At 57.0% G+C, this 25,369-nt stretch overlaps 6 protein-coding genes and 1 pseudogene across 7 annotated transcripts; 3 read left to right on the plus strand and 4 right to left on the minus strand.

Annotated features, from left to right (window-relative positions):
• Positions 1 to 1,307: 1,307 nt before the first annotated feature.
• Positions 1,308 to 2,657, minus strand: GMORB2_1932 (uncharacterized protein; the record flags this gene model as incomplete). The annotated part of the gene is made up of 3 exons (XM_035463913.1): positions 1,308 to 1,394; positions 1,501 to 2,461; positions 2,611 to 2,657. 3 exons carry the CDS (start codon positions 2,655 to 2,657, stop codon positions 1,308 to 1,310), a joined length of 1,095 nt encoding a protein of 364 aa, XP_035320177.1.
• A 562-nt stretch (positions 2,658 to 3,219) lies between these two features.
• Positions 3,220 to 5,230, minus strand: GMORB2_1933 (3-oxoacid CoA-transferase; the record flags this gene model as incomplete). Its single annotated transcript, XM_035463914.1, has 3 exons — positions 3,220 to 3,351; positions 3,637 to 5,097; positions 5,168 to 5,230. 3 exons carry the CDS (start codon positions 5,228 to 5,230, stop codon positions 3,220 to 3,222), a joined length of 1,656 nt encoding a protein of 551 aa, XP_035320178.1.
• Positions 5,231 to 6,830: 1,600 nt separating this feature from the next.
• Positions 6,831 to 10,453, plus strand: GMORB2_1934 (U3 small nucleolar RNA-associated protein 22; the record flags this gene model as incomplete). The annotated part of the gene is made up of 2 exons (XM_035463915.1): positions 6,831 to 7,082; positions 7,202 to 10,453. The coding sequence occupies 2 exons, from the start codon at positions 6,831 to 6,833 to the stop codon at positions 10,451 to 10,453; spliced, it is 3,504 nt and encodes a 1,167-aa protein (XP_035320179.1).
• Positions 10,454 to 10,754: 301 nt separating this feature from the next.
• Positions 10,755 to 14,711, minus strand: GMORB2_1935 (nucleoporin POM152; the record flags this gene model as incomplete). Its single annotated transcript, XM_035463916.1, has 3 exons — positions 10,755 to 11,842; positions 11,923 to 14,134; positions 14,226 to 14,711. 3 exons carry the CDS (start codon positions 14,709 to 14,711, stop codon positions 10,755 to 10,757), a joined length of 3,786 nt encoding a protein of 1,261 aa, XP_035320180.1.
• Positions 14,712 to 15,948: 1,237 nt separating this feature from the next.
• On the plus strand, positions 15,949 to 17,757 carry GMORB2_1936 (ubiquitin carboxyl-terminal hydrolase L5; the record flags this gene model as incomplete). Its single annotated transcript, XM_035463917.1, has 5 exons — positions 15,949 to 16,350; positions 16,414 to 16,508; positions 16,573 to 16,675; positions 16,752 to 17,145; positions 17,201 to 17,757. Coding segments are annotated over 5 exons (1,551 nt in total), but the record flags the coding sequence as incomplete, so codon positions are not given.
• Positions 17,758 to 17,983: 226 nt separating this feature from the next.
• On the minus strand, positions 17,984 to 20,149 carry GMORB2_1937 (F-box protein 21; the record flags this gene model as incomplete). The annotated part of the gene is made up of 4 exons (XM_035463918.1): positions 17,984 to 18,158; positions 18,284 to 19,419; positions 19,518 to 19,677; positions 19,740 to 20,149. 4 exons carry the CDS (start codon positions 20,147 to 20,149, stop codon positions 17,984 to 17,986), a joined length of 1,881 nt encoding a protein of 626 aa, XP_035320182.1.
• A 1,209-nt stretch (positions 20,150 to 21,358) lies between these two features.
• On the plus strand, positions 21,359 to 25,054 carry GMORB2_1938 (annotated as a pseudogene). The gene has a single exon. Coding segments are annotated over exon 1 (3,270 nt in total).
• Positions 25,055 to 25,369: the final 315 nt, after the last annotated feature.

Below are 25,369 nucleotides of genomic sequence, written 5' to 3' on the forward strand. Positions count from 1 at the left end.
ATCATCACATGACGGTGTATCGATCCAAACCACCCTCCTCCTCCATTCACCTCTATTCATCTCTAGCTGGGAGGGCCTGTAATATAGACGTGATGACTTAGACCGGCAACCATGCCCACGACCAACGTACATCATCCTCAGAGTCCCACTACAGATAGTACCCCCAGCAGCAGAGTCCCGATAGCAAGCCCATAAAAGTCCAATAGCAGAGCCCAACAGGATCCAGTAAATACCCGGTACACTCCTCTACGGGTCCAATCACAATCGGTCATGACTATGCGTATGAGCAGCTGCACGGCCCAGCACGGCCCAGCATGGCCCAGCATGGCCCAGCATGGCCATCGCTGACTACCACTACAACGAGTGTACAGATTACTTCTTGTACTGCTGCCAGTATGACTAATAGCATCGATATATTCTATAGAGTCGTCGACATAGTCATACATGCTATAGACAAGTCATGTTACTATCCATACCATTCAAAGCTATTGCCACCTAGTACTCTCAACATCTCGTCCTCGGCTCCCTTATCTGTAGCTACCAATGATACCGATATCGCAGTCCATAAATCTCAGATAATCATTGTTTGTACTACACGTGTACGGTGTATTATCGATATGGGCCATCTTGCCTGTCCAGATCCCAATTCCCCCCCCCCCACCCTTCCCCTCCCCTGCACAGCCCCTACCAGCCACAGATACCGGATTATNATTCCCCCCCCCCCACCCTTCCCCTCCCCTGCACAGCCCCTACCAGCCACAGATACCGGATTATTGTCCCTCCACATTCCGGATCCTCCCCCGATACAAAACCAGCTTCTTCCCTCTCCTCTCTTTTCCCTTTCTCTTCTTTCCTTCTTCAACCTACTAGAAAATTTTTAAATTCCTTCAAATTCACTCTGACGTTCCTTTTTCAGTGGATGATCTGGAGGGGAAACTGGAGGAGAAAGCAATCCCTTACCGTCATTCTTACCCTCTGTCCTATCTCTGCGTTGATCCTGACAGGTTACGCGTTGGGTTCTGGAGAAATTTTCTTGGCGGTACATTCCCATTGCAGGAGGTTGATGCTGCTTTTTGCTTCTTCTCTGCGTCTCCTGCCGTTGGCATTCTTCTATATACTCGTACACTCATACCGACAAGCTCGTAAAAGATGTGCCCTCCCCTCCCCCCTCTACATCATAGATCCTAGCATATCTCCCATCTTCCTCTTCCGTCCCCTCATTCCACCACCACCACCACCGTTCCTCCCCCTTGTCTCGACCTTGGTCGACTTGGGCAGGACATGACCCTCGGGTACAAACGCCTCTCTCACCCCCCACTTCCGACGAGTCCACAAGAATTGTTTCGTACCAGTCGGCCAGCGTCGTCGTCGTCCTCCTGATCGTCGTCGTCCGTCTGGTCCCAGGATGAGGGTAGCCGTCGGCCTAGAGGGCAGCACGAACCTGTCCGCCGTGGCCTGAAACGCCGGCCGCCGCTCTTTCAAGTCCGCATCCCCTCTCACCTGCCCTATCAGTGCGTACATCCAGAAGGCCCAGGCCTCGGAATCAGTCGCATCTATCATACCTCGGACCGTACGTGGAGCTTCATCTGCCGCCGCCGCGGTGGCGGGAGCATCGACCAGCCTGAGAGCCTCTCCGTAGTCGACGAAGCGGACCGTCGCACTTCTCGACGGCTCGCCGTCGCCGTCGCCGTCGCCGTCGTGCATGTACGCCGATACCAACTCCCGGTCCACCCGGTTAGCCGTGTTCCCGTCCATACCAGACTGCCACTTCCGAGACACGTCAGCGGCCGTGCCGGTAGCGGCAGCGTCAGCAGCGACGAGCTGCTCGACCAGACTGGCCTCGTCGCCCGACGGCATGAGCCGCTCCCACTCGCCGCCGTCACCGGCTACATCGGCCTCGGACTCCCAGCTCTCCGGCTTACCGAGCACGTCGTACACCACCAGGGCGGGGAGCGCGGCCACCCAGCGCAGCGACTCGCGCGTCGTCGTACCGACGCCCCACACGCGCAGCACCCTCAGGCGGGGGAAGGGGTCCTCCTTCTCCGCCCACGCGCGCACGAGACGGTCCGTCAAGGGTGGGAACGTCATTGCCGCCGCCGCTGCCTCCTGATCTGCCCCGTCGCCGTATTCGTCGTACTCGGACGAGGAGAACGACGTTGTCGAGGAGACCGTCCCGTCCACTGGCCGGATGACCTCCAGGATACCCAGGTTACGCATGTCGGATAGGCACATCATCTCCCTGACGGAGAAGCCGCACCTGCCGCTGAGGACGAGGTGCGTGACGAAGTCGAGCGTCGGCGACTCCAGCGGCTGCGTGTAGTGGGACAGGGGATGCGTCGGTCTGGCAATGTGCTCTCTGTAGCGGTACAGGCCCAGTGGCTTGTCCTCCGGCTTGCCTCCCTTGACGTCGGCTCGGAGGAGGGATCTGGACAGGAGCTTCCATGCGTGCAGGCACGGTCCTCTTGGGTTTTGTTTTCTATCGTTACTATTTAGTATAAACACTTTGTTATTTCAACTACTGCAGAGTCATGTGGCAGTAAGATCACCATTAAGGGTTGGGGGCGGGGGGAGCAAAAGAAGAAGAGGAGAGGAGAGAGGAAACGAATGTACCTTGACACGAGAAAGTTCCATACGAGCCACTGCACTCGCGACGGCATCACGTCAATGTGCTCCTCTGTCACCTGGCCAATATGTCTTGCTGCGGTGCGCGTCGCCAAACACACCAGCGATCGCACCTCTCTCCTCCTCGGCCAGCGACGGTCACCCTTGACGTCGTCATGACTGCCGCCGCGCGACCAGTCGACGTCCCCCTTGTGGGGAATCAGAGTGCGACGGCCGACGGTCCATTCTCGAAAGACCTGGCCGGATGACTGGTCAAGAGTTGGACGCATTTGTCTCCTGATGTTTTGGTGATGTCGGCAGTGGCGCGTCGTATGAGAGATTACAGTATTATTACGTAGTATCATTACACGGTACTCCGTACAGATTACTTGGTGGTATTATATTATGACTACGTGTATCCGTACTCGTACGTAGCATAATACAGTATTAATACTGTAGTCATTAGTATAATTTTTTATATAAAAAAAACAACAACAAAAAACAACAAAAAAAAACAGGAAATACCCAGCTATCCCATCCCACTCATACGAGAGTAATCATCACCCTTCTTCATCCCCATTGTACCCGTTATATTCTTCACATGTCCCTCTCATACCACTACGTCATAGACTTCAAATCACCAGAGACCTTGAACGGAGCTTCTGTCTTGCTCTTGATCTCATCAACCGTGATACCTTCAGCAATCTCGACGAGGGTAAGGCCCTGCGTGAAGTCGACATCGAAAACGCCCTATAGATCAGCTGGGTTAGTTATCTTCTATGACGATTTATAACAGAAACCAACCAACCAACCCCCCCCCCCCCCCCCCCCAATCCCAAGACTCCACAGACAGGAGTCAAGCCGATGTGTTGCAAGATGGGCAGTTGAGAAGAAAGAAAAAAAGGTGTCTGTGCTTGGAGGAAAGGGAGGGGGGGGGGGGGGGGGGGGGGGGGGGGGGTGTATACAAGAGGCTGAATAGGCGAAGAGGGAAGAGGGAACAAGAAAAGAGAAGAGAAGGGAACAGAGAAAACTAACCAGCTCGGTGATGATCCTGGACACACAAGCACGTCCCGTCAGCGGAAAGGCACACTGCCTGACAAGCTTGGCATTGCCCTTCTTATCGGTATGCTCCATGGCGACGACGACCTTTGTAGCGGAAGGGTTGCTGACGAGGTCCATGGCCCCCCCGAAGCCCTTGACCTTGCCCGGGAGCATCCAGTTGGCCAGGTCGCCGGTGGCGCTGACCTGCATGGCCCCGAGGATGGTGAGGTCGATGCGGCCGCTGCGGATCATGCCGAAGCTCTCCTCGCTTCCGAAGACGGCGGCGCCGGCCCTGAGCGTGACCGTCTCCTTCCCGGCGTTGATCAGGTCCGGGTCCTCCTGACCCCTGCGCGGGTACGGGCCCAGGCCGAGGATGCCGTTCTCCGACTGCAGCTGCACCTCCACCTCCGGGCCTACAAACGACGGGGCGAGCATGGGCATGCCGATGCCCAGGTTGGCGTACATGCCGTTCCTGAACTCCTTTGCGGCGCGGCGGACGATGCGCTCCCGCCTGGCCGCCGTCTCACCCGTCCCCAGAGCTGCCGCCGCGGAGGGGGGAGGCTTCTTCCCATTCCTCTCCTCCCCTTCTGCCTCTGCACCTTCCTCCTCCTCCGTCTCCTCCCTGGCCCACGTGTACTTCTCGATACCCTTCTCGGCCGTGCTCTGGATGACGCGCTTGACGTAGATGCCCGGGAGGTGGACTGCCTCCGGGGGGATCTCGCCCGGCTCGACGATGTGCTCGGCCTCGACGACGGTGACGCGCGCGTTGCGTCCCATGGCGCCGTTGAAGTTGTGCGCCGCCAGCCGGAACTGGCAGTTGCCCAGCCTGTCGGCCTTGTAGGCCTTGACGAAGGCGTAGTCGCCGTCGATGCTGTGCTCGAGCAGGTAGGGCTTCCCCTTGAACACCTTGACGTCCTTCGGGTACGAGAGCTGGTCGGGCGACCCGTCGGCCTTGTTGCGCAGCGGCAGGTCGCCCGTCTGGACCACCGTGCCGAACGCCGCGGGCGTGTAGAAGGCCGGGATGCCCCGCCCGCCCGCCGAGCACCGCTCCGCCAGCGTCCCCTGCGGCGTGAGCTCCAGCTCCACCTCCCCCGTCAGGTACATCTTCTCGAATGTCCTGTTCTCGCCAATGTAGCTGGCAATCATCTTGCGGATCTGCCTCGTCCTGAGGAGCTTGCCCAGCCCGTGCGTGTCCGTGCCCGCGTTGTTGGAGACGGCCGTCAGGCCCGTCACCTCGGGCTTGTTGATGACCTCGTCGATCAGCGTGTCCGGCACGCCGCAGAGCCCAAACCCTCCGCACAGGAGCGTTGTGTTGGCCTTCATGTCTTGGAGCGCCGACGCCGCCGACGGCAGGACCTTGTTGATCTCGGCCCGGCGCAGCGTGGCTGAGAAGGACCGGGTGAAGGAGATGGGTGTGGGCTGTGTGTGTGTGTGTGTGTGTGTGTGTGATTGTTGCTGGTCAGGTCACATTCAACCCTGTCTACACCAAGAGTCTGGTTTATATCATGATTGTGGTACAACTCACACCGGAACCGTGACGGAGAAAGACTCGAGCCGTCTTGATGCGCGTTACTAGCGACGGTAGCATGGCTGCGGATGATGCAAGTACCCTAGAGTACACCTGTAAAGCAAGACACGAGATTAAAAAAAATTGATGAGATGAAAAGATGGAGAGAAAGAGGGTGAGTGAGAAGGGATGAGGGGCTCAGGGATGGGAAGAAGAAGGTGAAGGCGGAGGAAGGGAGAAATGGCGAGGGGAAAGAGATGAAGAGCCGTCGTGGTTGGGATCGTCGTAAGACCCAGACCCCAGACCCCAGACCTCAACTCCGATTGACATCTTCGGCCAACTCGAAGCCGTGGCTTGCCGCCCGGTCGGAATTGAGTTCCGCCTTTCCTCTGTACCGGTTACATGATGCATCGGCTCGGCAATGTTGAACGGCAGGCTTGAACTGTGCATGTGGGGGGGAGGAAGGGTTGGCTAACTACGAGACTACGCCGAGACTCTTTCATCTGGTTACATGTATTTTATTCGATTCTTCATCATACTCCTCAAACACATCCTCCCCTTCATTCTCTCTGCTGGCCCCGAATGTTCGAGTACACCGACTGATACACTAACCCCGCCCGTCTTCGGATCGGATGCATCCGTATGCTTGCACCTCGCGAGACTCACCCCCTCGGAATACGCATAGGAGGACTTGTTGATTATAGATCAACACCTTTGTAGGCCTTCTCCCACATCTCATAATATTCTCGTCAATCACACTCCGCAACGAGTTGGTCTCCGCAACGAGTTGGAGTCTGGGGTACAAACAGTCATTACGGGCATGCATCCGGATGACCTCTTATCCGGACGAGACCGAGGGCATGTATCTGTCTTATTACACTTAGCCGGGCGTCTCAACGTCTCGCTCATCTGTCGTTTCCTATATCCGCACCATCATGGGGGGTTTTCTATTGTAATCGGTCCACCATCTTTCTCTCGTGAGTTTTGAATAGCACCATCTCAATGATACTTCAATCGCAAATGACACATGCTCCGATCGTTTACAGTAGAGGTCATTGCCGAGACCAACTTCAGATCGGCACTTTTGGGTACCCTATACTCTCAAACTGCTCAAGCTGCGGCAGCATTGTATGCCTTGTTCCTTCTCTGTTGTTTGATGGAGGTTACTATATCATGTGGTTGTCAAAAAATATATATCTAGAATGTTGGCTATGTATTACGACATCCGGATGTTCCTCCTCTTCTTGTTGTAGAGTCGTGTGTAAGCTGATCAAAGGTGAAGAGTCAAAGGTGAAGAGTCCTTCCCTGTTGCGAATCACAAGTGAGCACCGAGCACCGAGGAGAGAAGAAGAAGAAGAAGTAGCTGTCGTGAGAAGCTGTATCTGAATAAGATGATAGAAACAATACATAAAACTCCCATCACAACTGCTACTTGGGGATTAAATATCTTCATAGTACCAGTAATAGTATCCAATGATGTTGTGCTCACCACTTCACAAACATCACCCCGCTTATCTTATCGCCCCGCGATCAAGATAAGATACGAAAAAAATAAGGAAAAAAAAAAAAAGTTCATCGCATCTTTTCTTTACATACCTGGACATCCACCACCAAGACCAAGACCAAAACGACCCGAGAAAAGGTCTTTACAGACCCTGAGTCCTTTTATTTCCCACCGAAAATGGACTCCGGCTCCGGCCCTAAGCGTCGTAAGCTCGACCACTCGAGCTTCGCCCTCCGTCATGCCGCCCTCATCGATTTCGAGTCCCGCGATGCGGCCCGCATGTCCACGGCCAGCATGTTCACTCTGCAGACCGACGAGCTCCTCAAGGGTTCCCGCGTGGACTATGCCAAGGTCTTGGACGGGGTCGACACTCTGCTTCACCGTCTGAAGGGTGTCATTGACTCTATACCTGCTCACGAGGCCGTTCCCGTAATGCTCTTCTTCCTCTCTTCCCCTCCCACTCTCCCAACCCTCTCGTCATTCGCCTCACACACATATATATATATATATATATATCCTTGGGAGCTTCAACTGACAGACGCATATAGATCTCCGAAGCAACGCCCGAGTTCGAGAAGAAGCACAGCATCTCGATCCCCTACCCCGACCCGAAACCGCCCAAGGACGCGCCCTACAAGCTCGCCTTCGACAGCCCGGCCCAGTGCAACGTCGTGGGCAGCTACGTCTCGCGCACGATGGTCAAGACCCAGACGGCCTTCTCCGTCGACATGGTGGTGCAGATGCCGCGGTCCCTCTTCCAGGAAAAGGACTACCAGAGCATGCGCTACTTCTACCGTCGCGCATACTACATCGCCTACATCGCCGCCCATCTCCGCAAGGAGCTGGGCGACCACGTCGACGCCGAGTACTCTCTTCTCCACGACAACAGTCTGCTTCCTATCCTCGTTCTCCGCCCCCGTCCTGCTGCTGCTGACGAGGAGGACGATGAGGGAAAGAAGGAGGAGGAGAAGAAGGCGACGAAGAAGACAAAGGCCAAACCTTACACTGTTCGCATCATCCCCTGCGCACCAGAGGACCTGTTTCCCCCGTCCAAGCTCACGCCCACGTCGGCCAACAATGCCGACCGTCAACAGGCCGGTATCGGCAAGGAGAAGGAGAAACGCGCGAGTCCGTTCTACAACTCTACCCTCAAGGCGGAGAGCACCTTCATCACCTACCTCCGGCTCCTGACCAAGGCCAAGACGGACTGCCCGTCCTTTGCCGACGCTTGCCTGCTGGGCCGGATATGGCTCCAGCAGCGCGGCTTCGGCGGCCCGGTGTCGCAGGGGGGTTTCGGCCACTTCGAGTGGGCCGTCATGGTGGCCCTCCTGCTCCGGTCGGGCGGGCGCAACGGCAAGGCTGCTCTGTCCAGCTCCCTCAGCAGCACCGAACTTTTCAAGGCCGTAATCCACTTCCTCGCCGATACCGACCTCACCAAGAAGCCGCTCATCCTAGGCGGTGGCGCCGCCGCCGCCGCAGCGGCCGCCGAGCCGGGTGGCAGCCCCGTCGTGTATGACTCGTCGACCGCGCTCAACATCCTGCACCGTATGACGCCTTGGTCCGCCGGCCTCCTCCGCACCCACGCCCGGTCCACGGCCGACCTGCTCGCCGACGAAGCTGCCGACAAGTTCGCCCCCATCTTCATCATGCGCGTCAACGTGTGGTCGCAGCTCTACGACTCCGTGTTCGACATCGACTCGCCCGACATGCTCGTACCTACGGCGGCATCGTCCGACTCGCGCGGACCCGTATGGGACTACGCGTCGGGCGTGTACAAGGTCCTCAAGAGGGCGTACGGCGACCGTGCCGAGCTGATCAACATCCAGCAGCCGGGAACGGCATGCTGGTCCCTCGGGGGGACTGCGTCTTCCCAGCAGCAGCAGCAGCAGCGGCGGCGCCGGCGGCTGGTCGTGGGTGTCATCTTCAATGCGCACAACATGCCCCGACAGATGGAGCGCGGCCCGCCTGCAGAGGAGCAGCGCGACGCCGCGCGTTTCCGGCAATTCTGGGGCGACAAGGCCGAGCTCCGACGCTTCAAGGACGGCAGCATCCTCGAGTGCGTGGAGTGGACGGGCCGTCAGGCCGTGGACATATGCGAGGAGGTGACGCGGCACGCGCTGGCACGGCACGTCAAGCTGACACACGACGAGGTGTCGTTCCTGGGGGGCTCGCTGTCGTCGTCCATCATCGCCCTGTCTCACCTCGACAAGCCGGCCTTCGACGCGGCGCGCCAGGCCTTCCAGACGTTCGAGCACGACGTGCGTAGCCTCGAGGATCTGCCGCTGCAGATCCGCCAGCTGGCGCCCGTGTCCCCGCTGGCGCGGTACACGTCGATCCTACCGCCCATCCCGGGGGCGGCCTTCGCCGGCGGCTTCGAGCCCATGGACGTCAACATGTACTTTGAGGTGTCGAGCCGGTGGCCCGAGAACCTGATCGCCATCCAGGAGACCAAGATCGAGCTCCTGCTCGACCTCGACCGCCGCCTAACCTCGGCCTATGACACCATCACCACCTTCCTCGGCCGCGACGACCGCGCCATCGACTCCGAGGCAAACCTGGCCTACCTGGACGTCGTGTACGACACCGGCGCCGCCTTCCGCGTGCGCATCTACAGCGACGTCGAGGAGACGCTGCTGGAGCGCCGCGTCAGGAACCGCTCCCTGCAGGGCTACGTGCGCGACGCCGTGCAGGACAAGCTCCTCGCCTTCAGGTGGGACCACTCCACCGCGCCGCTGCACACCCAGACCGTCGCCACCTTCTGCACCAGGCTCCCGGCCCTGTCCCCCGCCATCCGCCTGGCGAAGCAGTGGTTCAGCAGCCACAAGCTGTCGGCCCACGTATCCGACGAGGTCATTGAGCTGCTCGTGCTGTCCGTCTTCCTGTCTCCGTACCCGTGGGGCGTCCCCTCGTCCGCGTCGACCGCCTTCCTGCGCACGCTCGACTTCCTGTCTAGATGGGACTGGCGCGAAGACCCCCTCATCCTGAACACCTCTACGACTGACAATGACGACGGTGACAACGAAAACAACAACAACAACAACAGCGGTAGCAACGAGGACCGCCGCGCATCCATCCGCCGCGACCTGGAGACGTGGCGCAAGCGCGACCCAAACATGAACAACCACGCCGCCCTATTCATCGCCACATCGACCAGCCCTTCTGGGCAGACGTACACGCGCAACGGCCCGTCCAGGCTGGCCGCCTCGCGCATGACGCGTCTCGCCCGCGCCGCCTGCTCCCTCCTGCGGGACCGGGACGTCCGCCTCAACGTCACCTCCCTCTTCGAGCCTTCCCTGACAGACTACGACGTCCTGTTTCACCTGTCGCCCAAGGCGATCCGATCCGTCATGCGCTCCGCCTCCGGCGCCTCTCGCACCACCAGGTCCAAGCACCAACAGCAACAGCAGTTCAAGAACCTCGCCGGCAGCGCCGCCTCGTCGTCGTCCCCCACTCTTATGCCAACGAGGGACCACCCGGTCAACGTGCTCCTCTCAAGACTCCGCGACATCTACGACGACACCATCATCTTCTTCCACGGGAGATTCGACACCGACCACCTGGACGAGTACGACTGTGTAGTTGCCGCCATCTGGAATCCCAAGTTGCGCACTCAGAAGTTCAGACCTGGCCTGTCGTATAACTTTGCTAGGGTCGGGGATGGCGTCGACGCTGACGGCGATGTCGTCGAGATTAATCGACCTGCTGTCTTGTTGGAGATTGCACGGATTGCAGGGGATCTGATTTCCGAGATTGAGGTTGTCGCTGATGATGATGAGGAGGCAGAGGACGATGATGAGTAGATTAGTTGTATTACAAAAAAAAAAAAAACACGGGAAAACGAAAAGTACATATTGGAAATGAAGTATAATAAGAAAAAGCCATTCAAGATAAAATGCACTCAGAAATCTCCAAATAACTAAAAAGACTAAAAGGTGAAAAGAAAAAAAAACGCCATGCCATGACACCTGTTAGGTATACAAAGACCTCTTTTAACCATAAACATTACCATGTTGCCACCTCCCTCCCCCCCCTCCCCCTCGTCCCCTCCCACCATACATCCATCATGTTGTGCTTGGTATCGAGGTAGTGATAGCGATACTGCTATCTCACCTCCTTCCGAACAGCCTGCTGCGTCGAAAACGAGCAGAATCGATCCTTGATAGCCACAACCTCGTACGTACCCTCCTGACTAGCCTTGACCACCTTCTGGTGATCGTACGACACATCGTGTCTCGTCTCGAGAATCGTGCTCTTCTGGCCTCTCTGCGCATTTGAGCTACGCGTGTACGTAAACTCGAACGGAGGTGTGCCCCAGAAATCAAACACCATGTCCACCTCGCCTCCCTCGTGGATGTCCACGCGAGACTGCTTTCCTTGGCTGATCTGCACGCTGGGGAGAGGGTGGATCGTCTTGGGCAGCTTAACGGCCGCGCGGCACTCGCTCGCCTTGTCCGCCACGCTGGTGATGGTGAACTCACCCGGCTTTTCGGCCACGCGGCGGAAGCTCGTCGTCTGCGACTTGGCGTTCCACCGGCCGTTGAAGTCGTACGTCACGTCAAATGGAGGCGTGCCGGACAGGGTGTAGGCGATGCGCTCGCCCACGCAGTAGTCCTGTCGGGATTCGAGAGGGTATATGGACGGCGCGTCGTAGAGCTGGATCTGCACGGACGGGCCGCCCACGTCGTACTTTTGCTGGCAGCCGCGCGCATCGCGGACACGTCGGATTCGGATGTGCTGGCTGCCCAGACGCAGGTGCTGGCGCGGGATCTGCATGCTGAACGACTTGGTGTTGATTGATGGGATGCTGTATGTTTCGGGCGCCATACCGGCTTGGTGTTTCACTTCGATCTCCACGTAGAACGGGGCCACGCCGCTGAGCTTGATCGGGATCGTATCCTCGTGCTCCTGCTCCTCGGTGCAGAACTTGAACGACTGTCCCGGCTTGGCAAACGAAGCTGCCGGCTTGGCGTTGACATGTTGCTGCACTACCAGCGGGTTGAACGACTTGTCCATGTTGTACAGGTTATCGGCCAGTCCGTGAAACTTATACGTGTAGTCGCCCGCCTTGGTCGTGTCCATTGAGATGGCAGCCTTGGACAGAGCCGCGTCGAAGCTCTTGCGGCTGAGCGACCCAGAACCGGATGTGGGCTTGTGCTTGACTTCGTACTGAACATGGTAAGGGGCGGCGCCTGTTGTTTGTGTGTGTTAGTCTGTGTGCGAGCAATATGACGGTGGCGTATAGCGCCGAGGTCTCTTTTTCGCTGCTTACCTTGAAGACTGACTTCAAATCCATCAATGTCTCCCTCGCAAACGTCTTTCTTGACAAAGACATTGCCGGCGCTGGCCACCGCACTCTCGGACTCGATCAGGGACAGCTGGGGCTTGGGGAACCAGTCGACGGCAAAGGTGGACGCAGCTGTGTCGACCATCCCGGGACACTGGTTGTCCCAGACGCTGGTGATCTCCCAGATGCCACGCGACCGGATGAGGAGGTGGCCGTTGGGACTGTCAAGCGACTTCTCAACCGGCGAGCTGCTGCTGTCGTTGAGATTGCGGTACTGAACCTTCCAGGGTCCCTCACCCTGGAGCCGCAGCGGCAGGCGGATCGGCGTGTCCTCAACGGCCATGATGGAGCGGGTCTTATCCAGCACGCCAAAGGCGGCTCTGGGCCTCTGTCGGCGGACTGCAATCTTGAGCTGGTCCTGGAGGAAGGTGCGGCAGCCGCGAATGTCTTGGACGCTGCTCAGGGCGAGCACATACTCGCCGCCCTTGGTGAGAGTAGGTGTCTTGATCTTGTAGCTGCGGTCGTAGATATCGGCGACGCGTTGGGTCTGGCGGCGCCCCTCGTGGACGAGCTCCCACTCAAGCGTAAACGGAGGGTCGCCAAACATGTACACCTCCGTCTCGACCTCGGACTCGAGGCATGCGCTAATGACTCTATCGTGGGACGCTATGAGGGCAGAGGCTGCGGGCTTGACAACCTGCTCGAGAGTCTTGTCGTCACCGGTGACGGGTATGTTCTTGTAAACGTCGTCGTCGACAGACCTGAAGGTGTACTTGTGACGCCCGGCCATCTTGGGAACAAACTCGAGCTGCGACCTAAGCCCACGCACCGTGTGACTCCGTTTCTCCACCTCGCCGTCGTCGTTGGTAATGTCGTAGTGCACAATGAAGGGAGGCGTGCCGACAAGATCTAGGTCTACGCGGAGACCGATCGAGTTGCCCGCACACTTGTCTGAGATGTCCTCGGTCCTGATGGACAGGTGAGGCTCGAGAGGGTTCAGAACCAGGCACGATGACGGCTCCTCAACCTGGCCATCGCAGCGACCGCTAGTAACGGACTTGAGCGTGTACAGGCCGGGCGCGGATACCATGGGGCGGTCCCGAGAGTTGCGTGCCGTGTGACTGCCGTGCGAAACCTTATCTCCGTGATCTCCGCTGCTAGTCAGGGAATCGATGGGAGAAAAGGCCCAGCTGATCTGGTGGGACGTGTCGGCCAGCTGGCCGGCCATGCTGAAGCTGACGGGAAGAGGTGCGGTGCGGTCCTTGGCGATCTTGAGGGCGTTTCTGAGGTCGCATCCCTGCATACGGATCTTGGGACGCTCCTTGACGGTGAACTTGTGAGCGAGGGCCGATTTCTTGTCGTCTTCTGGCACGTCGTATTTGACAACGTTGCCGAAAGCGTCGTGGACCTCGTCGACCGTGTACTCCCAATCACCAGAAGAGGTCATTGACTCGTTCAACCCGACGAAGACTTTGCTGGGACGTACCCAAGTCATGTCCTGACCGTCTTCAGGGGCAGCTGAACCCAGTAGGGGTGAGGAGAAGCCGTCCGGCTGCAGGCTCTGGAAGTGGAAACTGTGGTTCTTGCCGTTGATTGTGCGACTATACACGATCTTCAACGGCGGCACACCGCTTACCTCGAGCGACAGATCAGACAAGTCCTGGACGCAGCGATCGTCAGAGAGGGTGCTGAGAATCTTGGCCTGCGGGCAAGGGACGACGTAGGTGTCCTTGTTCGACCTCTGCACCTCGAGCTTGTACTCGTCCAGAACCTTTCCGAGTCGGTATATTCCGGGCTTCTTGACGGTGTAGTCCCAACGGAAACCATCGCTGCCAGGGTCGGCGTTCTGGTTTCGGACCATCTTGGCGATCTTGTTCACCTCGCGGTTGGGAATCTTGATGACCTCTTCCTTGTTGGTGGATATGTCGATGCGAATAATCTCAATCTCGGCGGGCACCGTGGCATTAAAGATGATGGGAAGTGCCAGGCTCGACCTCGACTTGGGCGACAGGCACATGGATTCGTGGTCGGGGTTGAGGACGGCCGAGCCCTCAGGCAAAATGTTGATGATTTGCTTTCCCATAATGAGGGAGTGGTTATTGAGAATGCTGGAGACCTTGACATTGTGTTCCGAGATTGAAATCTCTCGATCGTAGAGGACTTTGACGAAAGCGAGTAGCCAAGAGAGGATGGGGATCTAATGGGGCGTATCCCAAGTTAGCTGATATTGTTGTTGCTGCTATGCCAGCTCAGGCAAAACGATCGAGGGGTAGGGATGGAGACCATACAGGGATGAGAAACATGAGAAACCAGTCAATGACAATGTGTGCACCGTAGAGTCCGATGACAACGGACTGCGACAGCTCTAGCCAGGGGATCCTGAGCTCTGGCAGCAGGAACAGAAAGGCGAAGTCGATTACGACCCATTTGGCAAAATTGGACCAAGACCCGACCCCTTCTTCAGCTACATCGGCCCAGTCGTACAGTTTCCAGGCCCAGAGAAGAGTGTATACACAAAAGGCGTACAGACGCTGCTGGGGCGCATCGAGGACGGTCAAGGGTATCAAGGGTTGGCTGGTGTGGGCGTGGGCGGGAGCATTCTCGGGAGCCAGAGGCAGAGCGGCCGGCTTGGCTGAGGAGCGACCACCGCCGAATGACGACGTCGAGCTGATCGATTCGGGCGTCTTCTGATAATGGGATGCTGCATCTCGTCTGTGGGCGGATCTCGGGGTTGCTGGGAACCCGGACCGCAGTCGGGGAGTCGCGTCGTTCATCGCATTCCGTGGTGATCGGTAGCTCCTTGGGAGAGTTGTGTGTGTGTGTGTGTGTGTCTGACCTCTGCTTATCCGTCCTTTCTTTTATCTCCTGCTTCTCTGTCCACTTGTCGAAGAAAGAGCAAGTGTTGAGGCCAAATGAAGAGGAAGCGTTGAGGCCAAATAAAGAGGATATAGTATGCCGTTCTCCAAGAATGAACGGAGGTTGGAAGTACCTTAGAACTGATACGATGCTTAAAATCACGGTGACGCAGGTGAAAATAATGACGGTCTGGTCTGGGTGGGTTTTAGCAAGCTGCGAGTTTGGGCAGTCGCGGTCCACGGTCGTTCCTGCTTTTTTTTTTTGCCAACAGTGGAACGCGCTGGGCAAAAAGCCTATACTAAGCGCATTAGTGGGAAAATGAGCAAATGGGTGGATGTTATTGGTTGTATGGGCTCTAATGCCAGCCATGCACAATAATAATGCCAAATCCAAGACAAGGAAAGTGCTAATGAGCTCCACCATCATCACCACCAGCATCGTTTTTATCTCAATCTCCTCTCTCTATCGCAGTGGAAAAGGTGTCTATTAACTATCATCTGTTTGCTTCTGACTGTCTCTGGGGCAAATGTGAAAGCAGCTCGATCCGCTTAGTGGAGCAGTCCTGATTGACTCTCATCAGTACCACTCCGACGTCAATGCGGTCAACACCATCTGAGCATCCGAGTGGACCACTGAGGCCCTCGGCGCTGAGCAACTACACGGAGCCGTTTATTTAGAGGTACGTCATGAGGAGTGTGGCTTTAGAGATAAAAGTTCCCTTTGTTTCTGCTATCCTGATGTAGTGCGATATTGCTTATTAGATATTGTGGCCGTCGACTCTGTGCGCTGTCTATTGTACCTTCTCCCTATCTCTCTCTCCCTCCACTGTTCTCTCCTCTTCCTTCTCCCATCTTCAACCAATTATTCTTCTTCGCCTTCTTTCCTTTCTTGTTTGTTCCTGGTTGGTAAGGCTCTCACTCTTCCATCATGTGAATTCCCGACTGGTGCGGATTTGTATAAAATCCCTTGTCCTGTGTTCGAATCTGCATATCTCAGAATACTATTCATATTCCTTTTGCACTTTCTATTTTCTCCCATTCATTACAGCATTCTACCTACATTGGATATGCCTGTAGCTACTCGACTTCAGGCCTCCAACGCGGCCTCATCCGGCAAAGGCGTCTTTTTTCTGATAAAGTTACTGACAACGGCCAGCTTGAAGGCGTCCCTCGCCCTCCTCCGCCACCTCGTCACTCGAAGCGTATACCCTTGCCATCTAAAAGACATTCCTCGTCTCTTGAGGCTCGAGGGGGCATCTCACCACGACGGCAACGCTCACCGGGAGGCCGGAAGAGACTACCCACTGCTGCACCGAAGGCCACCCCCCAGACACCTCCCAAGACGTGCCCCGTCTCTGCGCTGGAAAAGATCGCCACCGTCGTTCCGTCAGAGGCCATGGAAGAGCCCAGGCGTAACCCAAAACGCAAGGCCAGCGAGGCTACTGAGCGTATTGCCGACCACGACCCCTGGGACGTACTGTTAGAGGAAGCCCACAAACCTCTGACCGAAGAAGACCTGGAAGAATGGGAGGGCTGGATAGAATTGGAGTCTGATCCTGTGAGAAACTCCACAATTGATCTTGCTCAGACCTGGGAGTCAGGATCTTGCTGACAATATCAGGCCTTCTTTAGCACTATTCTCCACGAACTGGGCGTACGAAACGTCAAAGCACAAGAAATGTTTACAACTTCCGAGGAATCGGTAGCTACTCTACCGTGAGGTACCCAGCGGAAGTCCCCGTCTTCTATACCAGGCCACTTACCATTCATGTACCTCCAGAAAGCCTATATTTGGCATGATATTCTTGTTCAGATATGGATCAGTTTCAAATGAGACACAACACGGCGATGCTGCGGGGGATGATGTATGGTTCGCAAACCAGGTATGGCGAATGCCCCCTCATCTTTCTCTCTCCCCCTTCTTCCCCGACTCTTCTCTCTAAATACCATTGTTTCCAGACTACCAGCAATGCTTGCGCCACTGTCGCCCTGCTCAATACCGTCATGAACTCGCCCGAGATGGACATCGGCAACAAGCTCAGGGAATTCAAGGAAAAAACCAAGGAACTCAGCACGCCCCTTCGCGGGTACCAGCTCAGTTCCAGCCCGTTTATACGCAAAATTCACAACTCTTTTTCCCGCAGGATGGACCAGCTCAACGAGGACCTTTTTCTGGAGAATATGTCCAGCAATGGGATCGGTGCCAAAAGGTCAAGGAACAGCAGGGCTCAAAAGAAGGGCAGAAGAAGAAAAGGGAGTGGCCAAGATCCCCCTTTTCACTTTGTCGCCTATGTTCCTGTCAACGGCCAGGTCTGGGAGCTCGATGGGCTCAAGAAGAAACCCAGCGTTATCGGTAGGAATATGCTTGATCGCGAGGGCGTCATGATCATTTATTAACATTGCACAAGGCCCCATAAAGTCAAAAGACTGGACTGAGGTCGCGCGCAACCACATCCAGACAGTAATGACAGAACGCCAAGATGACCAGTTCGCATTCAACCTACTAGCCCTGTGCCAGAACCCTCTGGCATCGCACGCATGCAAGATTTCGCAGCACCTCAAGATCCTACAGACTCTCCGCGAGTCGATACAATCCGAACCTGAACTGTCAGGAAATGTCAGTACGACAGACAGCAATGCCCTCTTGGACAAAGTTGCAGACGAAGGACTCTTGGAATTCGAACTCACAACAGCTGATGTCGAGAATGTGGAGATAACCGAAACGTACAAGCGTGACATGGAAGAGGCATTGGGAAATGCCGAGAGCGTGCAGAAGCTACACGACTCTCTCGTCGTCATGACCAAGGCTTCCATGGGGGAGTACCGAGCAGAGCTGTCATCTGCGGCCGAGGAAGAACTGCGCGTTAAGGAACGCAAGAATGACTACGGCGCTGTACTTCAGAAATGGGTCTCAAAGTTGGCTGAGAAGGGAGTGTTGGAAGACATGATTGCTGACAGTAGGTAGTACGTGAATGCTAGCAAAAGTAAGTAGCAGCTCATGGAACAAGTTGGATAGAACGGAGCACACCCATGATTTGATCCCAGTAAGCAGCGCAATCAAGAGTCGTGTGTGTGTATGTGCGTATGGTTTTTCTTTTCTCTTCTCTTCTCTTCTTCTTTTTCTTTTTCTTTCCTTTGCCATATATGTTTTTACTTGTTTATTTTCTTTTCCATGCCTGATGTCCCTCCCCTCAGTCGTCGGGAAACTGCTCACGGTTGTTTGACACGAATGAGCATGTCTCCCTGTTGAACCTCTTGAAATACTTGCCAGCGTAGTGGAATAGATTCGAATCCACGACGTCGGGGTCCGTGATGATTTCAATGTCATCCTCAGCAATGACGTAGCGTTCTGCTGATGTAGTGCGACTGTTGAGATTGTCAGAATAGAGGAAGGCATGAGAAGAAGGCAAGAGAGCAAAGAACAAGGAAAGAATAAAAGAAGGGGAAGAGAGTGGGGGAGGGGGGAGAAGAAAAAAAACAGCCAAACCGACAGATATGTAAAATATGTCCTGCTATCAAGACGTAGGCGGTTGACAACATCCGAATCGGAAGCCTCCTCCCTGACATTGTCAGCGCCGACGTCAGAGCGACCGGCGCTGCTGTTGGACGTGGCCAAGTCCCGGGTACCCTGGTTACTCCAGCCGGTAATGACGCCGAGGTGTCCGTGACTCGTGTGACGAAAGACCTGGCCGATGCGATAGGACACGGTGTCGTTGAGCGGGTCGCGTGGGAAGACGGGGGAGGGCAGCCTGTCCGCGCGCTGGATGCTACGGAGCAGCTTCCAGGCGTCGTCTGACTGGCCGGCCGGACGACCAAAGGTGTTGCGACGGGTCGGCGCCCGGGGCACGAGGTGCCGCTCGACGAGCCAGGCGTCTTCAGGGAAGGAACGGACGAAGCGGCCGAGGAAGAGGTCTAGCCCGGCCCACGATTCGGGCGGGGTGATGACCAGGGAGGCCCACATGCTTGCGTACAGGCTCTTGATGAGGTTGACGGAGCCGGAGCCGTGGTAGAGGCGGGAGAGGCGGGTGAGGTGGGATGTCCCATCCTCATCGTCGTCGCCTCGATCAATGTCCTGCCGCCCTAGGACATCGACGTACGTGGCCATTATGTTCGTGCCGGTGCGGGCGAGAACGGTGGCGGAGCTGGCGGGGGAGAGGGCGTCGTGCACGTCGTGAGAGGCATCGTATCGCTCCAGGAGGGCCTCGAGGTGGGAGAGGGGCACCTCGTCGTCCTTGCCGAATGGGTCGAGGTACATCCTGTCCAGCGGGCGGAGGGTGGAGCTCACAGGCTCGTCATCCAGGGTTCTGCCCGTGGGGGCCTGGACGACGGCGTGGATGTGGCCAGGAAAGTTGCAGCAGTGGGCGTCTAGGCCGACGCGGCGCGCCACGCACGTGTATATGGCGCAGGAGATGATGGGGATGGAGTCGTGCTCCGAGGACCGCAGGGCCTGGCCGATCAGGCAGTTGCGCAGGTTGCGGTAGTCGTGCTGCGGGTCAGCGAGGCCGACGAGGTTCTCGGACCGGACCCAGCGGTTCAGCAACAAGGCCTTTTGACGAGTGGTCTTGAGCTCGAGGTCTGGATGGCCGGCGAGGAACTCGGCTGTGCGGTCGTCGATCATGCGAGTGATCTGACAAGGTCAGTCAGTAATGGGCTTCAAGGCACGGAAGAGAAAAGGGAAAGAGAGAAGGGGAGAACAAAAAGCCGCGGACCAAGCGAGCGTCGTACATCGTCAATGTCGGGAGAGTCTCCGTCTAGGACAAACATGTCTAGACCGCCCAGGACCTTTTCCAGACCTGGGTCCGGCTGGGTCCGGTCTGCTAGGGCCTGCCACTGTTCTATGCCTGCGCTGCGATGGATGCTGTCTAGGATGGTATCGCCAAAGTATCTGTGCAGTCGTGGGAGGGTCAGCAAGAACAGGACGGAGGGAATGGAAGGGACAGAACTCACTTCCTGGTCAGAACATTGTCGACATGGTCCGGCGTGTTGCGCTGAGCCATGAGAAAGTCCTTGGCTTGGTATCCGAGCTCGCTAATCTGGCCGATCCTAGCGAGCCGGTCGACCTTGGTTTCGAGGATGCCGTCAAACAGTCTCGAGATTAGGGCATCCGTCCTCTTTCGGGCGAGGTAGAGATCCTTCCAGTCTCCCTTGCCGACGGGGCTGCTCAGCTTGGCGGCATACTCATGACGAGGGTGCCAGTATCTGAAGCCGTTGACGCAGTAGTGTCTCCACAGCAGAGGTTCGTCCGAGAGCTGGGCAAGACGGCGGCAGACTAGACGGAATCGGCAGAGGGTGTCGTCGGGAGAGATGAAGTAGAGGAGATGATGGATTATTTCGTCTGGAAGTTGTGCCAAAGACATGATGGCGATGGTGGCGGTGATGGTGAAGATGATGCCATATCACTCTCCACCACGAGGGGTACGACGACTTCTTTGGCAGGAGCAGTAATAGCGAAGGACGAATAACACCACCAGTAGTGATGATGATGATACTCGTATGTAGGTCGTAATACCGACTGAGAAGGGCGACTCTCATACGGAGCAGCAGAGAAGCAAAACACCCGCAAGTTTTGAGCGGACGAGACTGGTTTCTTATGTCATAGGCCCAAAACTGCTTCTTCCACTCCCCCCTCCATCCGCCTCTCTCGGAAACGATCTCAAACGCAGGGCAATATACTCGTAGCGAATAGTAGTATGAGCGAATAAGCGAGATGCCGTCTGGGCAGTTATTTTTAAAACAAATACAGAAGAGGGTAGAAAGGTCAAAGAGAAAGAAAGAGGGGCACTACTCAGAATGTAAAAATAGAGGATGTCCAAGACTTTTCCACTCCAAAACGCGACCAATCCATCAAACCGTTACATGCTTCACCATTGCCCCCGGTCCGAAACGCACAAGACAACGCGCAGAGGGACGTACATGTACGAGTAACCTGTAGACGAGCAATATTATGTATCATGAGTACGGAGTATAGAGGCACCATTGAGAGAGAAGTGTGAGTGTGATTATATAATAATTTCTGAGTCATTCAGTAGAGGAAGAAAGAAAGCCCCACCCGGATGAGTAATCTCGAGAACGTGCAAAAAAGAAAACAAACCTGTATAAACCCCACGTAAAGTAAACAATTCGACACTAGTCCTAAATTGGACTGTAGGTAAACAACAATCAACGCGCCTTCTCATCAACCTTGTCGGCATGAATCTCACGACTTCTTACTCTCCTACCTAGAAGATCCTTTTCTTTTTTTTGATCTTTTTCACTTCTTATTTGTATCTGCAAATTTCGGGTCACTATCCTTTTTCTTTTCCTTTTACCTTTGGCAGTGTTCTTCCTCCCAACTCCCAGGATACCCACTTTACGTCTGACGGTTTTCTCTTTGTTTACTTCGACTCCGAATACCCCCCCTCCCGTACATAGAATGCGCCTTGCTGCACCACGACTACCGCGTTGAGTATACACGACACTTCCGGCGCCCCCTCCCCGAACGGCAAAGAATCCACCCCCTCCTCGACGCTCCAGCAGCCTGCTGGACCGATACAGGTTGACGTGTCCGGAAGACCGACACGCCCGCCATGGTCCCGCCCCGCGGTGTCCTCGACACACCCCAAACCAACCTGGGAGACGCGACGTACCTGAGACCCGACTTTGCCGACATCTCACAGGAGGCATCCTTCCAGTCCCCTAGCAAGGACGACAACCTCGTGCAGCAGCTCCGCAACGGCCGCTCCAAGGGTCTCAACATCCGCACACCTCGACAGCGCGACCCCCTAGGCGACCGTCGGAACCTCCCACAGAGCATCGGCGGCGCCGAGTTCACGCCGCTCCTCAAGTCAGCCACGCGGAACAGTGTGCGGCGAAACGGGAAGGAGAATGGCACTGCCGTGCCCAATACCCCGTCGGCCCTCAACCGGATCGAAGAGAACGACATGTCGCCTCTGCCCCGGATGGACGCCTCCATGTTTACTGGGTCACGTTCCCAGTCATTCCTGGACCATACGCCGCTGCCCCAGGTCGCAAGCAGCAGCGCCGCCCCGACACCGATAGCCATGCCTTTGCGACGCGACGCGGACAGGGGCCCCCTCGAGGACGGTAACGGGCTCTCGCTACGTGAGCAGGAGAATGTCATTGATAGGATCGAAAAGGAGAATTTCGGTCTCAAGCTCAAGATTCACTTCCTCGAAGATGCTCTCCGGAAAGCCGGACCGGGCTTTAGCGAAGCCGCCCTTAAGGAGAACACGGAACTCAAGGTCGACAAGGTGACGATGCAGAGGGAGCTGCACCGCTACAAGAAGCAGATCACCACGGCCGAGCGAGACCTCGAGAGCTACCGCCAACAGATGGTGGAGCTCCAGGACAAGGCCAAGCGCAAGTACGCCGACCAGCACCAGCAAGCCGAGCTGGAGCAGATGCGCCGGGCATTGGAGGAGCGCGAGGGACAGGTGCAGGACCTGCACAGGCAGCTCGAGGACGGCCAGAGGTCGCACCAGCAGGCCGCCAAGCTGCGGGACGAAATCACCGACCTCGAGGCTGATATCCGAGAAAAGGATCGCATCATCACGGAGAGAGAAGATGAGCTGGAGGATCTCAGGGACAAGCTCAAGGACGGCCAGGGATCCCAGGACCAAGTCGACAAGCTCCAGGACGACATTGCCGACATGGAAGCCGAAGCCCGCGAAAAGGATCGTCTGCTAGAGGAGAAGGATGACGAGCTGCAGGCGCTCAAGGAGAAGCTCGACGACGGCCAGAAGTTCAGGGACCAGGTTGACAAGCTGCAGGACGACATTGCAGACCTCGAGGTTGACCTCCGCGACAAGGACCGACTCCTCACCGAAAAGGACGATGAGCTGGAAGAGCTGAAGGAAAAGCTGGACGGCGTGGGTGACAGGGACGGCGAGGTCGAGGCGCTCCGTCGTGACGTTTCCGATCTTGAAGCAGACCTGAGCGCCAAGGATCGCGCCGTGACACACCTCGAGACGGAGCTGAGCAGCAAGGACCGCATCGTATCGGAGCTGGAAGCCGACCTGAACAGCCAACAGCGGCTTGTTTCCGAGCTGGAAGCCGACCTAAATAGCCAGCAACGACTCGTTACCGAGCTGGAAGCCGACCTACGCGCCAAGGACCGCATGGTGTCCGATCTCGAGGCAGACGCGCGCACCAAGGACCGCATCGTGGCCGAGAAGCAGAACGAGATCGAGAGCCTGCGGGCCAAGCTCGTCAACGAGGACAATGCGCACATCCTCGAGAAGCTGCAAGACGACATCGCCGACCTGGAGGCCGAGCTGAGCGACCGAGAAAATATGATTGGCGAGAAGGACCGGCAGCTGGAAGACCTCCAGGACAAGCTCGAAGACGCCAAGCAGCAGCTCCACGAGACGGGCCAGCTCCGGGACGACATCCTGGAGGACATGCGAGGCAAGCTCGACGCTGCGGAGCAAAAGGTCAAGGACATGCACGAGGTGCACGGAGATGAGCTAGAGGAAGTCAAAGGCCGACTGGACGAGGCGGAACGCAAGGGCCGCGACCTGAGGAGGCTCCAGAACGACATTGCCGACCTGGAAGCAGACCTCCGCGACAAGGAGCGACAGCTGTCGGCCAAGGACGACGAGGTCAGCGGTCTCAGGGCCAAACTCAATGCTGAGGACAAGACCAAGGTGTTCGAGAAGCTCCAGGAGGACATTGCGGGCCTGGAGTCGGAGCTGCGCGAGAAGGACCGGTCTCTGCGAGAAAGAGACCGGCTCCTGCGCAGCAAGGAGGACGAGGTGGAGGACGCGCAGGCACAGCTCGACGCGGCCGAGAGCAGGAACAAGACACTCCAGCGTGAGCTGCGCGAGGCGCTGCAGACGGACCACCAGGACGACAAGTCAGCGGCGCGGATCCGGCAGCTGGAGCGGGACCTCGACTCACGGTCCGACGACGTCAAGCGGCTGGAGAGGGAGCTGCAGGCCCGCACGGACGAGAAGAGGCAGCTCGAGCGCGAGGTGCAGTCGCGCAACGACGACAAGATGCTCCTCGAGCGGGACCTGCTGTCGCGATCTCAAGAAAAGAAGCTTCTCGAGGAGGAGTTGCAGGAGCGCACGGACGAGAAGGAGCTTCTGGAGGAGCTCCTGGACGATGCCAAGCAGGAGGCCGAGGAGGCGGTGGCAGAGCACGAGAACGCCCTGCGGCGACTGCAACTCAAGCTGGACGTGGCGGAGCGCCACCAGCAGCAGCAGCAGCAGCAGCAGCAGCAGCAGCCTCCGACCAGCCCGACACGACAAAGGAGGATAGAAGAGCAGCTGCGCCAGAGCCAGGCGGACATTGACAGCTTGGAGCAGTACGTGCGGCAGCAGCAGGAGACTGTCGACGCTCTGATAGCGTCGGAGGCGTCCCTGCGGCAGAAGGTGGACGAGGCGCGCAGCGAGGCGCGCAGCAGCAGGTTGACGACGACGGCGGCGGCGGCGGCGGCGACGGCCAGCAAGGAACGCGACAGCGAGGTGGAGAATCTCGAGCACGACGTGCGGCAGCAGGCCGAGACGATATCCAAGCTCGTAGCATCGGAGCGCTCGCTGCGTCAGAAGCTCGAGCGCGCACGGCAAGAGCGCGCGGCGGCGGCATCGACGGCAGCAACGGCGGCGGCGGCGGCAAGCCGCACGGAGCTGCGCAACCTAGAGCACGACGTCCGACAGCAGCAGTCGACCATTGACGCGCTCGTGGCGGCGGAGACGACTCTCCGGCAGAAGCTCGAGAGGGCACGCAGCGAGAGGGCGGCATACCGCGTCAGCGCCGAGAAGCTACACCGTGACCTGGAGAGGGAGCGTCGCAGCAACGGCAGCAACAGCAACAGCAACAGCAACAGCAACAGCAACAAGGGATCGACCCCTCAGAAGGCACATAGGGGATCGGACGAAGCCCTCGACACTGTGGTGCGCGCGGCAGAGAGCGCCGAGGAGAGGCACAAGAAGGAGCTGCGCGGTCTGGTGACGCAGATGGAGTGGATGCAGGCGAGGTTCAAGCGTGAAGTGTCGCTGCGGTCGGACGTGGCGTATGCCAAGCGTTTTGTGCAGCTGCAACTTCAAGTAGCCAATGCATGGTATGTCTTGTCCCTCTCCCTCTCCCTCTCTCTCTCTCTCTCTATATATATATATATATATATATATCCTCTTCTCCTTCACATCCTCTATTCTACTTCGAGTCCGAAATACTGATGACAAGACGAAACAGCAACAAAGCCCAACTCCGCGAACTAGAACACATGCGAACACAGATCCTCGGAAGTCGACAACCACTAGAAGTCCCATCTTCTTCTGGAAAAGCAGCAGCAGCAGCAGCATCGTCATTATCGGCGTCCACCCCCAACGGACGTCCAACCTTGAAGACGTTCCTCACCATGGCGAGATTCATTGCCAGAACACGCATATCGGCCCGAGGATGGGCTCAGCAAGAGTCTGTCCGGCAGAAGATTGTCGCCGCCGCCAAGGATGCGAAACGTCATAAGACGAGGAGGAGTCTCCGTGTCGTGAGGGTTGAGGAGGCTTGAATTCCTTCTTCTTCTTTTTTCTTCCTTTTTTTTTGTCTATCTGTGTCTCTCCCCCCCCCCCCCCCCC

The sequence above is a fragment of the Geosmithia morbida genome (genome assembly GCF_012550715.1).
Source record: "Geosmithia morbida isolate 1262 chromosome Unknown scaffold_11, whole genome shotgun sequence".
Taxonomy (NCBI): domain Eukaryota; kingdom Fungi; phylum Ascomycota; class Sordariomycetes; order Hypocreales; family Bionectriaceae; genus Geosmithia; species Geosmithia morbida.